Source organism: Thermobia domestica, chromosome 6 (genome assembly GCF_964235325.1).
Source record: "Thermobia domestica chromosome 6, izTheDome1.hap1.1, whole genome shotgun sequence".
NCBI classification, from domain to species: Eukaryota; Metazoa; Arthropoda; class Insecta; order Zygentoma; family Lepismatidae; genus Thermobia; species Thermobia domestica.
Genome location: NC_137459.1, coordinates 127,462,041 through 127,477,876, shown reverse-complemented (window position 1 = coordinate 127,477,876; position 15,836 = coordinate 127,462,041). Strand labels below are relative to the sequence as shown.

At 32.7% G+C, this 15,836-nt stretch overlaps 1 protein-coding gene across 5 annotated transcripts in view; it reads right to left on the bottom strand.

Annotated features, from left to right (window-relative positions):
- The window catches only part of LOC145688193 (F-BAR domain only protein 2), a 274,258-nt gene that overhangs the window by 70,218 nt on the left and 188,204 nt on the right, over positions 1-15,836 (bottom strand). For 4 of the 5 annotated variants that reach the window (XM_081762063.1, XM_081762065.1, XM_081762067.1 and 1 more), the window contains 3 exons: positions 12,731-12,804; positions 9,804-9,994; positions 913-1,040 (listed from right to left, as the gene is read on the bottom strand). In XM_081762063.1, coding sequence (XP_081618189.1) covers positions 913-1,040; positions 9,804-9,994; positions 12,731-12,804 — 393 coding nt within the window. The remainder of the gene's footprint in view (positions 1-912; positions 1,041-9,803; positions 9,995-12,730; positions 12,805-15,836) is intronic. The other variant, XM_081762064.1, reaches the window with a different exon arrangement.

The following is a 15,836-nucleotide window of genomic DNA, read 5'->3' as shown; positions in this document are numbered from 1 at the left end:
TACTTTTTAAACAATTCCTTCTGATGGCCCCCTTAAATTTTATCTATGTCAAGTGAGATACGTTCATGTCGTCCACTGCAAACCTTTTTTGATACAAAAACAAGGAAGCTAGTGAAAGAATTATATTTTTTCAACGTTTATTTCTAGTATTGCGCCAAAAGTAAATCTGCGCGGGGTATTTACGTGTCCAAACAGCTTTTACAATGTTTCACGTTATGACACTTGATTACAGACAATCACAATAAGAATTCCGTTAAAACAACTATCTGTAATACAAGATTATTTTATATCTCGTGTATTGCTCCATAGGCTTATGAAGTCAATGAGAAATATAAATGGGTATTGAAGACAACATTGACTAAGGATGTTATAAAATAGAGGATTTGCCTATAGTACAAAATCGTGAAGCCATACGTCACAGTTTCGCCACACTTACTCCACCTGCTCCGCGCCACTGAGATCGCAATGTTTCGAGCTAACAATCATGGTGGAAGCGAGAGTAAGTGCCAGCCAGCTGAGACGATGCTCGGCTTCATTGGGTTCATAGGATGAAGATACATATAAGCAGATCCTCTATTTTATAACGTCCTTAATACTGACACAGAACATAAATGAAAGAGCTGCAATATTTCGGTAAAATCAGCGTACATAATGTTGGTCAACAGCAGTTTACATGGCATGTCATACAATACACCTCAAGGTAAGCTAAAGAGGCATTCTTTCTCTATTGTTTTATTTATTGTTTTATACCCATTTCTGGGCATTACCGGCACCTATAGCCTTAAGCCTATCAAGTATGATGGATGATGTAGTCTTTTAAGCAAGCTTTCAACCACGGAGAATATGTAACGAAAAAGATTACAAAACAATAATAAGACAAATGGTAATATGTAAGTAAGTAAAAATACATACATCCCCTCTCCGTGACGGAGGCCTTGGTATTGTAACTGTTCCTGGAGTTGGTGTTGTGCTTTGTCTAGACTGCTTAGGAGGAAGGGCAGGCTGAATGTCTCCAATTTCAGAAAACAGATCTCCTACATCTGAAAAGTAAAGAAAGCGATCTTTGAGGAAAAATATAAACAACAAAAGCGCAGGAACATCTGAAGAAATACAACTGAAACAACAACAAAAAGCGAATACAAAACTTAGGAAAAGTGAAACAAACTTTGTGAACTCCTTTAACTGCAAACAGTCCAAATTATAAGATTCTGTTTGATGCGATTATGTGTTTTCCTTCTTTGTTATTTTATTTATTTATTTATAGATATTTTTGGGCATTACCTAAACTTACTGCCTTAAGTCCGTCAAGTATGATGAATGACGTCCCTCGGCGAGCACACTACCCGGGAAAGGGGATGCAGAAGAAAGGAAAAATGGGACATGTATGTTAGGTACCATCCTGACATCTGGTGTAAGGTAACCCAAGGAAAAACTTCACTCAGGATAGCAGTCCTGAAAAGGGTGTTACACCTTTCCGACCGAGTGTCCCACTGGGAACCTCCTCCTTACGCGATTCTAAGACGCACTTTTTTGCCTCCAAAATTAAGGTGCGTCTTAGATTTGAGTTATGCAAATTTATGCCAGATCAGACGGAGTTTTGCCAAAAATTACTAATCACGATTCTGTAAAGAATCTGTATTTTGCGTGTACGAACAGAATGCACAACTAAACTCGTGCATTTTACGCGAAATAAAAACCCTTTAAGACTGACGCAAGCAAGTGTTGAACCGTAATTACATTAGGGAAAAAAAGTACTGGCAGATGCACATGAATATACCATAAATTCCAGCAATAAGTTCAATGTTTCTTTATTTTCTCATAACATTATTTGTTTTCCCATGTTTATTAATTTTTTTTTTAATTCTTTAAAATCAATGCTGTGTAAGTTTTCTTCATTTTCGAAAAGAGCGCGTCTTCCATTCCAGGATTTTTTTTTTTTATTTCTCTCAAAAATTGGGGGTGCGTCTTAGATTCGCGTGAATACGATAGATCCCTTCGATCTATTATATAATAACTCAGAATAGACTACGATCGTTATTTTCCCTGAACTTCGCATTCATTTCCATAAACAACTAAAAACGTAATATTTACTATAATTTCGACTCAAGTAATACGCACTGGAGTTATATTTTATACCATTTTCCTATACTATACATCTACACATACAATAATACTCTACAAACAGATTTAAATATACACTAGCAGGAAGTGTCCTTCCTCGAACGGAAGAATAAGATTTCATAAATATAAAACAGGAATTTTAAATATTGTAGAAATTGCTCCCCTTTATCCCCTAGAAGATGAATTTCTAGAAAAAAAAATAAATAAATAAGATGCAACACTTGTTTGCTCATTTCAATGACGGGTTTATATACGGAATTTCACACCTTGAACTTACGTGAATCCCCACATTGGGCAGTTTTTGAGTAAAGAACCAGAAATTTGATAAACGTAATTGTTCCCTTTTCCTTCTTAAGAGAGGCATTGTTGAAAATGATGAAACATCTATTCCTTTATTTTTAACCAAGAATTTATATTCCAAATTTCTCATCCTCAACTTAAGTGAATATTGAACAGTTCTGAATAAAGGAAGGAAATTTTTAATATGAGAATTGGATTTTTTTTTTTTTTTTTTTTTTTACCTCCATAGGAATGGAATCTTCGAAAACACAAGAACATGCTTTCAGTTGTGTTTAATGAAGAGTTTATATGGCAAGTTTGATGTCCCTAACTTCAGGGATTCGTTAGATTCTCAAAATACTTAGAATACACATTTAAAAAAAAAAAAATCCTTCCTCTCGTAACAAAAGGCATATGCTGTCCAAATTGAATGTTTCTAGGTATAGTAGTATGAGCTTGGCGTTGATGAGTGAGCCACTTTTACTTTTCTATATAAAAGTAGAGATAATCCTAATCTTAATGGATAAAGTAAAAGCTTGTATTTGTCGATACTGGCATAACTCTTCTAAATATTCCACTCATTTCCGTTTCGCTATGCATAAGGCTGTTGCTTTGTTGAAGAATAACTGAAATCACTACAGAGTAAACTGTACTTGAATATTAAGAATTTACTTTGATCAAAAATAGTTATAACAACTTTATTCCTCAAGAAACATATGATATAATGAAATATTAGATGAGATCGTCTTGTAAATTTACAAAATGCTAAGATATGGTAGCCAAATTTTCTCTCTGGCAACATAATAAAGCACATTACAGTTTTATTCTGTCAGCAACATTATCTTAATACTATCCCTATCAATGTATCTGCTTCAACGTTTTGTGTTGCCTCTTAAAGTGTTATTACACAAAAGTATCATCAACAGTTTGAGTTATTCAGAAAGCAAAATATATTTTTAAAGGGCGATAGAATTTTGGATTCGGTTGTAGGGTTCTCTCTACAATGTATTAAATGAAACTGGATAATCTAACACACACACATATATATATATATCTATATCTATATATATATATATATATATATATATATATATATATATATATATAAAACTCGTACTTTCACTATTTTTAACCACAAATTAAACAACTTCAGTCGATACATTTCAAGTGCACCGTTGCACGCATAACCATAACTAATGCAAAACGGTTACAAAATAAAGGCCGTGTCCAAAACTGCAAAGTACACACTAGATAGTGTACACTTCGTCAAATTAACTTTTGATCCGCACTTCGTTCATCGGGTGGAACATAGATATCAAAAGGAGGATGAATTAGAAAAAATAAACTAATGCTTATATATATATATATATATATATATATATATATATATATACTAGCTGAACCTGCGCTCTGTACTCAGCGCATCATTCGCATATGAGCATAACTATCCTTCTCATTCCTCACAACATCTGTACATGTCCCTTTACAGACACAAGAGAAAGAAGTCTTGAAAAAAGTCGGCAAGGCGTATCATAAAGGGAAGATTTTATTCATTATTTTTTTTCTCTATCTCGCAGAGTTTGCAAGATTTGAGCCTACTTCCGGTTGGAGTTTTTAATTCATGCATGACCAGCGTTTTCTTCCTTCTTGCATGCAGTATGTAATAAGTAAATGCATTACATACACAATTATAATGGCAGTTATATACGGTGTTCATTGGGCAAAACACTCCAAAAATAAAGATTCATCTTAGACTGGAGAAATGGTTATCCTTCCTTTTTCATTACTATTTGTCCATGAAACAAACGCCTGAGGCATATGCAACCCATATATGCAACAGTGCTATGTTGGAATGTATAACGCGTAGGATATGATGCTTTAATTTTTTTTTTTTTAATTTCAATGCTTCCAGTGTACCCTAAAAATGTAATAAAGAAATAATGGCCATGTTTTTTTTTTTTTTTTTTTTAATATTCAATTAGAACTGGACAATCTACGCAAATATTTCCAATCGATCAGTGAAAACGTGATCTTTCTAGAACCTGTAGTTTCCGATATCTCATTGTCTCAAGGATTGACTACAAACATATAAACATCCGCAACATATAGTTTAAAAGAACTCGGAAGATGGAAGCACAATTCACGTGCATTGATTTTAGAGAAGGCTTATTAAAATACAAAGGCTTCGAACAATAGTTTTATATCATAAACTTTATGAAAAAGATCTAGTTAACTAATTTATTTAAAGTACACATACTTAAAATGTTTGTCTCTGTTAAACGTGAAATCTCACACAACCGTAAATGAAAGATTTCAAAGCCAAAGTTATAGGTTGCAGCTCAGGCGCTTTTAATTGCTATTGTAGTATTTTAAAATATACTATCTGAACCTGCACTCTCTACACAGCGCATCATTCACATGGGGCATGAATCTCCTTGTCATTCCTCACATCTGTACATGTCCTTTTACAGACACAAGTGAAAGACGTATTGATTTTAAAAAAAAGCCAAGGGGTATCAAAAAGGGGAGATTTTTTCGATTATTTTATTCAATATCTCGCACCGTTTGCAAGATTTGAGGCTACTTCCCATTGGAGTTTCTAATTCATGTATGACCAGTGTTTTCTTTCTTCTCTCATGCAGTATGTAATAAGTAAATACATTACATATCCAATTAATTATAATGTCAGTGATATATGATGTTCATTGGGCAAAACCCTCAAAAAGTAAAGATTCATCTTAGACTGGAGAGATGGTTATCCTTCATTTTTTATTATTATTTGGCCATGAAACATACGCCTGAGACATATACACTCCCAATATACAACTATGTGGTGTTGGAGTGTATAATACGTAGAAATGATGCTTTAGTTTTTATTTTCTTCTTAATTTCAACACTTTCAGTGTACCTATAAAAATGTAATAAAGATATAGTGGCCATGTTTTTTAAATATTCAATTAGAACTGGACAATTTACATAAAATTTCCAATCGATCAGTGAAAACGTTATCTTTCTAAAGCCTGTAGTTTCCGAGATCTCATTGTCGAAAGGATTGGCCACAAACATATGGTTTAAGAGGACTCCAAAGAAGGCTTTGAACAATAGCTTTAAAACATAAACTGTATATAAAAAAGATGTATTTAAATAATAATTTATTTAAAGTACATACTTTAAAATATTGTCTTCGTTAAGCATTAAATCATAAATAACCGTAAGTCAAAGATTTGAAATCCAAAGTAGTTAGAGATTGGAGTTTAGGCGTTTTTATAGCTTTTGTAGCATTTTAATATATATATATATATATATTAGGGTGGTCCATAATTTTTGATTTCCGAATTTCTTTGAACTCATCCTCTAAAATGGTTCCATATGGGACTAAACTAAGCCAGGAGAAAAATTAGCTTCATTGAATAGTATTAAATGGTGCCCCAAGCGATCTAAAATTTTGAATCCGATTACAGTACATAGTATATGGAAAAAATCTGGAATAAACTCATGTAATTTAGAAACGGCTAAAGGGAATACAAAGATACCCTGGATAACAGAAATAGAGGAAGAAAGATACCTAATTTTGTATAGTACTGTCATAGCAGCCATCTTGAAATCCGCCATCTTGGATTCAGGTCAAAATTTTCAAATAGGAAGAGGGTCATGTGACATCGTCTTGAGGTAGCGTTTTACCAGAAGCACAAATCAGGCACTATTTTAAAGATAGCTTTAGTCGTGTAAGAACTATTACCTGTAAAAAGATTTCTCCTTTTCAGAGGTAATAACGCTTACACGGCTAAAAGTAAAGACATGAGTTTGACGGGAAAAGAACGCAAGAGATATGCATGGCTTCAAAAGGAAGAGGAACGAGAAAGAAAATGCGCTTCTGACAATGATTTGTTTCAACATTATACACCAAAAGACATGGAGCAGTTCAAGTAATGAAGAGGAAAACCCAGTTGAGAATGTTAGAGAAAATGTAAATATGGATGCGTGTGTGCCCGAAACCTCCAAGAGATATAAAAGGGGAAAAACTAATTTTATTATTCAAAGACTAATTTTATTACTTTGTTGCTCTTGATCGATAAAAGATCACTGATAGAGCAGCAATACATATTCTGACAGCGACGGCAGAAGCATTAGGCCATAATGTAGAGGAACTAGTAATAAATGGGTCTTTTATTCACCGATGCTGGAAGAAAATTCGTAGCGAAATTGCACAGAACCACAGGAAACAATTTCAGAGTGCATCAAGTGCGTTAGTTGTGCATTGGAACGGAAAACTACTGCCGAATTTGACTGACAGAGAGACTGCCGACAGGTTATCAATAATTTATTACAGGTGATGGTCATGAGAGGCTAATTGGTGTTCTCATTTTGTCATCATCAAGAGAAGAACATGTTGCTTTTACTATAGTACATTCGCTTGAAGAATGGAACTAGATAAAGTTCGTGCAGGCAGTTTATTGTGACACTACTCCCTGCAATATGGGTCATTTCAACAGTGCTTGCATTCTGCTAGAGCAGTAGCTCAAAAATAACCTTCTATACCTTCTTTGTAGACACCACATTTATGAATTAGTTTTAAAATGTGTATTTGATATGTATTGTGTTTCGTTTGCATTTGGACCGGACGTTCTCCTATTGAAGTGTTTTCAGAACGAGTGGTCTAAAATAGATTGCACTAACATTATTCCAGGAATTGATGATGATGATGTAAGGAACAATATTTCCTATGTAAGAAATGAAGTGTTGAATTTTGCTATAAAACTTGCAGAAGCAGGACAGCAAAGAGACGATTACAGGGAATTTCTAGAACTGACCATCATATTCTTGGGTGGCATACCTCCTTGAGGAGTTTTCTTTCGTTTGCCTGGAGCAATTCACCATGTAAGGTGGATGGGAAAAGCAATCTACTATTTAAAAATATTTCTCTTTTGCCAACAATTTCGTTTAACGAAGCAAATAGAAACGGGTCTTCGGAGAGTATGCATTTTCTGATACGGCTATATGTTCAAGCTTGGCTTAAATGTGATCAAGCATCCCATTCATCATTACAAGACCTGCAATTTTTGAAAGGTTTGTACAGTTATAGACAAATAGATGCTGAATTATCTGAAGTGACTTTTTCTAATTTTTCACGCTAACTCTGGTACTTGACGGAGGAACACGTAGCACTGGGGTTTTTTGATGATGGAGTTACCATAATGGAAAACCAAAAAATGGTTGAAAGAATTAATACTGTAAGGGGAAACCGTGAAGCAGCAAAGAGGCTTGACGCAAGAGGTGATACCATAAAAATTCTTGTGAAAAGAAAAATTAGTGATTTTGCTACAACAAACACAATTTTTTTTCGATAAATTTAAAATACCCAAAGGGTTTCTTGTGTGTGATCCGATTTCATGGTCAAATAACAATGACTATCTTCAATGAAAGACAATAGTTAAATTCATCCACGTAACAAACGGTACAGCTTAAAGGGGAGTGTAACTAATAGAAGATTACAACAACGTTCTTACGAAAAATGAGAAGCAGACACAGTTTCTTTTGCAGATAGTGAATCCCCACAGACAATCTTTTCCTAGATGCGACAAAAGTGAACTATGTAGCAAGTAAGATTCATAACTTACCAAAAAGCTACTACATAAATAAGGGATATTTCAATTTCTTCCAAGTTATAATTTTTCTTTTTCCTCATAATGGTCTATGAATCATCTTGATGGAAAAACTTATTTGTAGTTCAAAGCGAAACAAGGAGTTTGTTTCAGTTTATGTAAAAGACTTTCAAAATTCTTACAAACCTGTGTTCCATAACTGTAATAAAATAACATCGAAGCATTTTGTTTTTCACACGTAATAACTCTTACATGAATATAGATAACTTGAAAATAATACCAGATTTGCGCTTCTGGTGAAATGCTACCTCAAAAAGATATGTCACATGACCCTCTTCCTATTTAAAAATTTTGACCTGAATTCAAGATGGCGGACTTCAAAATGGCCGCCATGATAATGCTATACAAGATTAGGTTGGTCTCTTCCTCTAGTTCCATTATCCAAGATATCTTTCCATTCCCTTAAGCCGTTTCTAAATTACAAGAGTTTATTCCAGCTTTTTCCCATATACTATTTATTGTACGCATTCAAAACTTTAGGTCGTTTGGGGCACCATTTAAAATTATTTAATGGATCTAATTTTTCTCCTGGCTTAATTTGGTCCCATATGGAACCATTTTAGGGGGTGAGTCCAACGAAATTCCTAAATTTATTTTTCCCCATATAAATATGGACCACCCTAATATATATATATATATATAGATATATATATATATATATATATATATATATATATATATATATATAGATAGATAGATAGATAGATAGATAGATAGATGAATGTCTTTCCGGTTAGAATTGACTTGCTTAGAATCAAAACTGGAAAATTAGAAATATCCACCTACGAATTAATATCTGCAGCTGTAGCTGTAAATAACCTAGGTATTCATTATCCTATGCTAAAGCTTAACATTTTAATCCATATGCCATTAAAGTTTGTAATTTACGTGGAAATAGCTGCATTACGGACAGTCTACTTATCACAATTAAGTTACATAAGGCAGGTATTATTTAAAAGCACAGATGTCTTTACAACATTATTAAAAAAAAATATTTGGTTGCTTTCCATACACTATTTTAAATTATATTGCATATTCAAGAGAGCATAACATGAACACGTTTCGTTTGTTATTTGTGTCAAGTAAATTATTATAAGATCAGTTCACAAAAATATTCACCTCAACAAAAATATTTAAAATATATTTTTTTTAAAGTTTTATTAGGTCATTTGGATAATATCGTTGTTCCTACTACGAGTAACCGCCATGTTAAGCACGCAAGTGTACTAACGTAGTGTACATCCTCGCACACTACGCACTATGCACTCGCACACTTGTGAACTTGGACCCTTTGACGGACACTAAATGATGTCAGTTCCGGAAATAAGCGTACTTCGAATGCGCATTTGTATCTTTTGGACACGGCCAAAGATTCAAAATACCTTCGGAATTATAACACGGTCAATTAAAATTATCAATTTATTTTAATTAAATGTTTTCTAATTTTATTCCCAAGTATGTTTTTTTTTTTTTTTCGTTTTGCCCTACTCCTGATGAACGACTCATAATATACCTTTTTCACTAGTAATTTGCATTCCCACTCTTACATTACTAAAATAGATACTTTCAGTTATTTTGAATGCAAAAGATCTTGATCATCTTGTAGTCTCTTCAAATAACGAACACAATTATATCACATTGTTTAATGATGTAAACTAGAAATTTTTATCAATTCCTTCTCTTTTTTTAAAACTTTTAATATATTTAAAATTGAAATTCTTCAAGACGTATAACCCTTACCTGAATACCGAGAGGAAAGAGCGGAGTCTGAGCAAGGAACTGGCGGACTACTTAGTGACTGCGTCGTAGGACTCTGCAGAACAGGAGGACTCTGAAGAGGAGCATACGGATGAATGCCTGTTGGAGTGGAGGCACTCGATGCAGTGGGGCTTTGAAAAAGATTCAAGCCAAGTAAATCACTACTTGGTTTACTGAAACAAGAACATATGCATATACTTATTATAAAAATAGAAGCTCGATTTACACCTAACTACCATCCAACGAGTTTACAACCAACTTGGAGAAAAAAAAGGACGAAATACACAAAATAATAAAAAGAAAGAAAAAAAACGGAAAACAGTATAACGAATACCATATCAAAAACAACAAAATTTAAACAATAAAATGATACGTTCGAGTGTTAAAAAAATTGAATGGCCACAATTTTCCTCAACAAATATGTGAAGACTAGCAGTCAATTGTGAGATCACTGACAATGTCGAACCCACTATCCAGAACTTCCAATGTTCTTACGATATAAGAATTTCACAGTACATACAGTAAAATCACAAGAAAAACTGATCAGACTATGGATTTTATCTTCTTTAGCACGTACTCTTCTTTCATGGACTTCAAAATGTTCGTTTGTAAGCCTTTTGATCAACATTGTCTTCAAGAAGGCCCTTTCAGAAAATGAGCACTTTAGAGACATATTACAAGAACAATAATTATTTAACACAAAACACTAACATATTTTTCTTCTCGACTTAAAATTACAAAACACATCTTTCCATGTTTTAAAATTAAGCGGTTTAAACTATATATTTTGAAGCTGTGTGTTGCAGACATTGCTACAAAGCCGAAAACCCTGTTCCATTAATTATGAGCCTTTAGGATTTATAACTGTAATGGATTGTTCAGTTTTGCTTAATCATTCTTTGTTCTTTATTTATTATAAATAATGGTATACAGTTACTTCATTTCGAATTTCTGTACTTTATCTACCATGTAGTCTTAACTACGCGAACGTCGCAAATATATTTGTTTCTTACGTTAGTGTTACGCAAACTTTAAAAATTATAACATAATACTTATTGAAAAGTAATTCAAATCTCTCTCTAAATTATAAAACTGGTCTTTTTTTAAAGTCCTTAAATATAATACATTCGAACAAAGGCACATATTTTTGGCCCATGTAAGGAATTATTACTAGCCTAATAATCAAATAATAATAATAATAATAATAATAATAATAATAATAATAATAATTGTGGTTGACAAGAACGACGAAAGAAATATGGATTAAAAATACACACTTGCGTTGGGTGCTTTCCTATTTATTTATTTTAATTGTATTTATGAGTTTCCAGGCAATGACCTACACTAATTAGGTAAATGACAAGGCATGGAACCAATTTGACAATGTTCTCTAGGTATTGCCTCAATATGCGGCTAGTGAGACAGAGTGCAATATAATTTGAAGCTAAGAGAACTCAAGTGTCTCTGTTAGTAGATGAGCAGGCTACAACTCTATAATCTTGCTTCTATTATTATCTTATACCTTTAAACTTTAAGTGTAGAGATGAAATGATCTTTTTGACAGGGTACAACTTCTGAATACGTACGTCGTTTAAATCATGTGTCTTTAAGAACACAATTCACCAACAAATAAACACTAACTACTATTTAACAGGAATTCAGATCCTAGAAACACACACACAAACTGGAACAAAGATATGAAGTACACGAAACAGCATACATACATCTGCAATAATGTAGAAGAAATTATCAGTTCATGGTTACTTGTAATTGTGAACAAAAGGTACGAGCCACCGCACTAAAATTCTCGCTCCAATTTTTTAAACGAAATTATGTTGTGCTCCAGTTATCAATGAAACATTTTCTTGTGAGATACGAACAAAATTATAAGGAGTCATTCTACCCTTCTCATTTTTTTCCCAAACAAATGACAGTATGGGTTGTTACCGAAAAATTGATTCTGAAATATAAACAAAATTGTTGTAGCAGTTTTTGAGGAAATAGCAAATTTTAATTTTCACCCTTCAGTAAACTACCTTATTTTTAGGAGTAAGGAAAAAAAATGACTCTCCACCCTCTGTAGAATCACAAAAACTAAATTTAAAATTTGATTGAGGTCATTGAACGTCATGGCCTCTAAGCGAATGTACACTCATGTCCAAAATGATTGTCGCATATCTGTAACTGTCTTCTTGTAAGAATATAATTTGATAATGATTTTGCAGGGTACGTTTAATATTGATACTATATGTATAATCGGGAAATGTATATTTGTGGTAAATTTCATAGCAAAAGAATTATAAACACGAAAGTTAGAGTGAGTAAAACAAAATGTTGCTAAATGGACATGAAAGTTTTATTTTCGTTTTACTGTTATTATTTACTGCTCTTTTGACATGAAATTTGCCACATACATGTCTTTGCCGATTATACACATACTAACATTATAAGAAATAACGGGTGAATTCGTTATCAAATTATATTCCTACAACAACATATTTATAGACATGCGACAATAATTTTGGACATGAGTGTGCATCAGGACGAACAGACGGACAGATATAAAAAAAAAATTTCGGTACAAATGGGCCACGCAATCTAAATCCACTGAAATCTCAAATTCGATTTTTTCGATCACTATACTTTCTTTCCTCCTTTCGTAACTCAAAAGTAAAAAAGAAAATGAAGAGTAAGTCTAATTTGAATATAATAAATACGGTAAAATCACTAGTATAGTGAAGTAAGAAATATTTAACCAGATATAAATTAAAGGCAGAATTGTATCTAATTAGATTAACAAATATAATTTCTGCAAACCAGAGAGTATAGTTCAAAATAACTGACAGAATTCCATTCAGTTTTCAGAAGCATCTACTTTGTTCTCAAATAATCAATCTAATAATACTTACCCACCAAGCTGCTGCGAGACAGACTGTGATCTCTTCATATGGTGATCTGTGTCTGCATTAGAACCTCTTCTACCCTAGAAAATCCAAAATAATTCAGATTAGATGGTTGCTTCACAACTGAAACTTTGTAAACAAAAAGTTTTTTTTTTCCTAACTGCACTATGTATCTGCACTGATAATCAACGAATTCAAGTCGTGATAAGTGCCACTAAAATTACTTTTATTGTATTGAAACAATATATTACTATAATATTGAAATTTAATTCATGTTTATACCCACCAAATCGTATTAACATTTAACGTTAAGTTGAACATGAAGAACATTGCTAATATTCCTCATTGCTAGTATTACGTTTCGAGAATTTGACAGAATATATTCATGAATACTATAAAAAAAATTCACGCAAAAAACAAAAAAAAAAAAAAAAAGTTGTATATAGTACAATCAACTACGTGTTCTGAACTCTGTATTCTCAATGTATAACAACATCATAATACGTTAGGGCGTATAACACAATCGAGTAAGTTTCCTTACTTATTTAAAGAAAATATTAAACAAGTTTATGCATGTCGTGGTCTGTCTTTCCTTTACAGTTGAATTTTCCTTCACCTCATTTTGTACTCTCGCACACATTATTCAGTTTTACGGTCATGTTCAGAAGCTGTTGGTCAGCTGGAATTTCTTTTGCCACTAAATGGGCAAATTAATGCAAATCTTTCAGTGTGTTACAGGAAATTACATTACATTTAATTTCTACAACTCTTCTATAATAACTAGAAAAACAAAATTTTTTCTATCATCACTTCTAAACATGACTGTACTTAATAAAGTATCGAACAAAAGTACACACAGTTACCGCTGAAATGGATAAAATTTTCATTAACATAAATGCAAGGAAACTCAAAGAAGCAAATACTTGTATTTCGAAACGCTTATCACATATAGAATGTTACATGGTAAGTAGTCACTGTTGCAGAGGGATATGCAAAAGATTTGGACAATACAAAGGCATCAAGATAATAACTGCATTAGGTATGAAAGGAGCGAGGAAAATTAGTACATGCAAATATAATGTTTTAAAGAAACGTTTCTAATTGCAAAACGCATATGACACCAGGACATACAAAAAAGTATTAAAATATACGAAATACATGAAATTTAGGGTTGGCACAAGAGAAACATGATCTGTATATATATTAAGTATAGAAGAAAAAACATTGTCCGTATGGATGTTTATAAATATGTTAAGTACAAATATGAAGCATATACACGTAACAGAAGCTAAATATGTACAATTTATCTGCGAAATATTAAATTAAAAATCTTAATTCTGATGGAACTTTCCATTTAATATATACACACAATACAATGATTGAGTGCATAAATAACTGACGTATCCTTAAAAATTGAAGTCGAGGAATAATATGTAACTCACGAAACACAAGATGCATAAAAAGAACTTATTTTTCTTATAGCAGGCAGTAAATTGCACAGATCGAGGTATTACAAAATACAAACACGACTTATTTTGATCATTTTAGGTTAATGAACCATCTCAACAGCAGAAGTTACATAATTGATATTCTGTGTAGAATTTAGGGAGTAAAATAATCACGGAGTAGTAATCATAATTATAGATTTCTTTTTATCATAAATTCCTGAGTCTGACGGTTGAAAATATATAAAAACCAGATTCTTTGACTTTACAGCCCTCAAACAACTGTGACTGACCGAAAATTCACATTTAAATTTTAGAAATTAATAAATCCTGAAGAACATTGAAGGTATGTGCATACCTGAAAATAAAATGTACACATATGAATTTCTCAGTCTCTTAAAAATTAAAACAACAATATACATGATTGTTGCCTCCGATATCCATAATAATAATAATAACTATTATTATTTTGAGCGCCTAATTGTGTATGCAACAAAATGAGCATTTTAAAAATTAACTTCATTCTTTGGAATGGCATGCGGGTTGAAAGTATTTCTTTTTCAATAATAATAATAGTAATAAATGCGCACAAGTAATTCAATTTAACTTTAGAATATCTGCTTTACATTTTTAGGACATTTTCTGGATTAATATGTTCGTTATTTGACGTCAATCGGCAATTAGAGGTACCTACACTACGTGCCGATGATGTTCTTCAGTTTTTTTTTTTTTTTTTTTTTTTTTTTATTATTATTTACCGCAATACAATTGTACGTAAAGTATTTGAACCAAATCTTGTGGTCGAAACATTGTCACTCAAAATTCCACAGACTAAAACACTAATCTAGCCAAAATCTCGAGGGACAAAATCTTGCTGGGTCAAGTCAAACTCTTGCAAGGAACCTTAAAAAAATCAGATGGATGATTATTTCACGCTTTCACCTCCCACTGATTTCAGACCTGTAAGAAAAGTCTGAAAGAAAAAGACACCGTATTGCGTTAAAATCGAATACTTTTGGCGAAAGTTGCCTGGAAAAATATTTTCTCATATAATTTACATAAGATAATTCTGAATTTCGGGAAACCTTCCCTTTTACCTGTTTATCTTTGACCGATTCCAATCGCAAGCAATGGTAATGATGGGGAAGTCACAAATAAAAACATAAATACATTGTTTCAAGATCTATTATTTACGTTTATTATACATGGAAATAAAATGATTATGACCTAATGCAGATTTACAAATTTGCAAAATTGGGGTGAATTTTCCGACTTTTATCCCTTTACTCGTAACAGATTTGAACCATAAACACTAAGCTTGTTTCCGAAGGTTGGGGAAAGTACATACCAAGCCTTAATAAAATCTGATACATCGTAATAGGTATTGAGTATAGGTATTCACTCAATGCATCCAACTTTTCAAGTGCCCCTTTGGTGCTTCACGAACTCTCCTAAATTTACCGGACATGTTACCCCTTACCAGCAGCACCCGCTTCTAAACTAACTTACGGCTTTATCCTGCAGCACCCTCCCCCAAACTGGATACAGCCTTGATTAAAACGTGGTGTTCTTGTATTAGTTAGATCTTGCATATTTAAGTTGCACATAGCTCCACCTTATTTTCCTCTGACAACCTCCCTAAAAGCTCAATGGGATATCCCCACTCA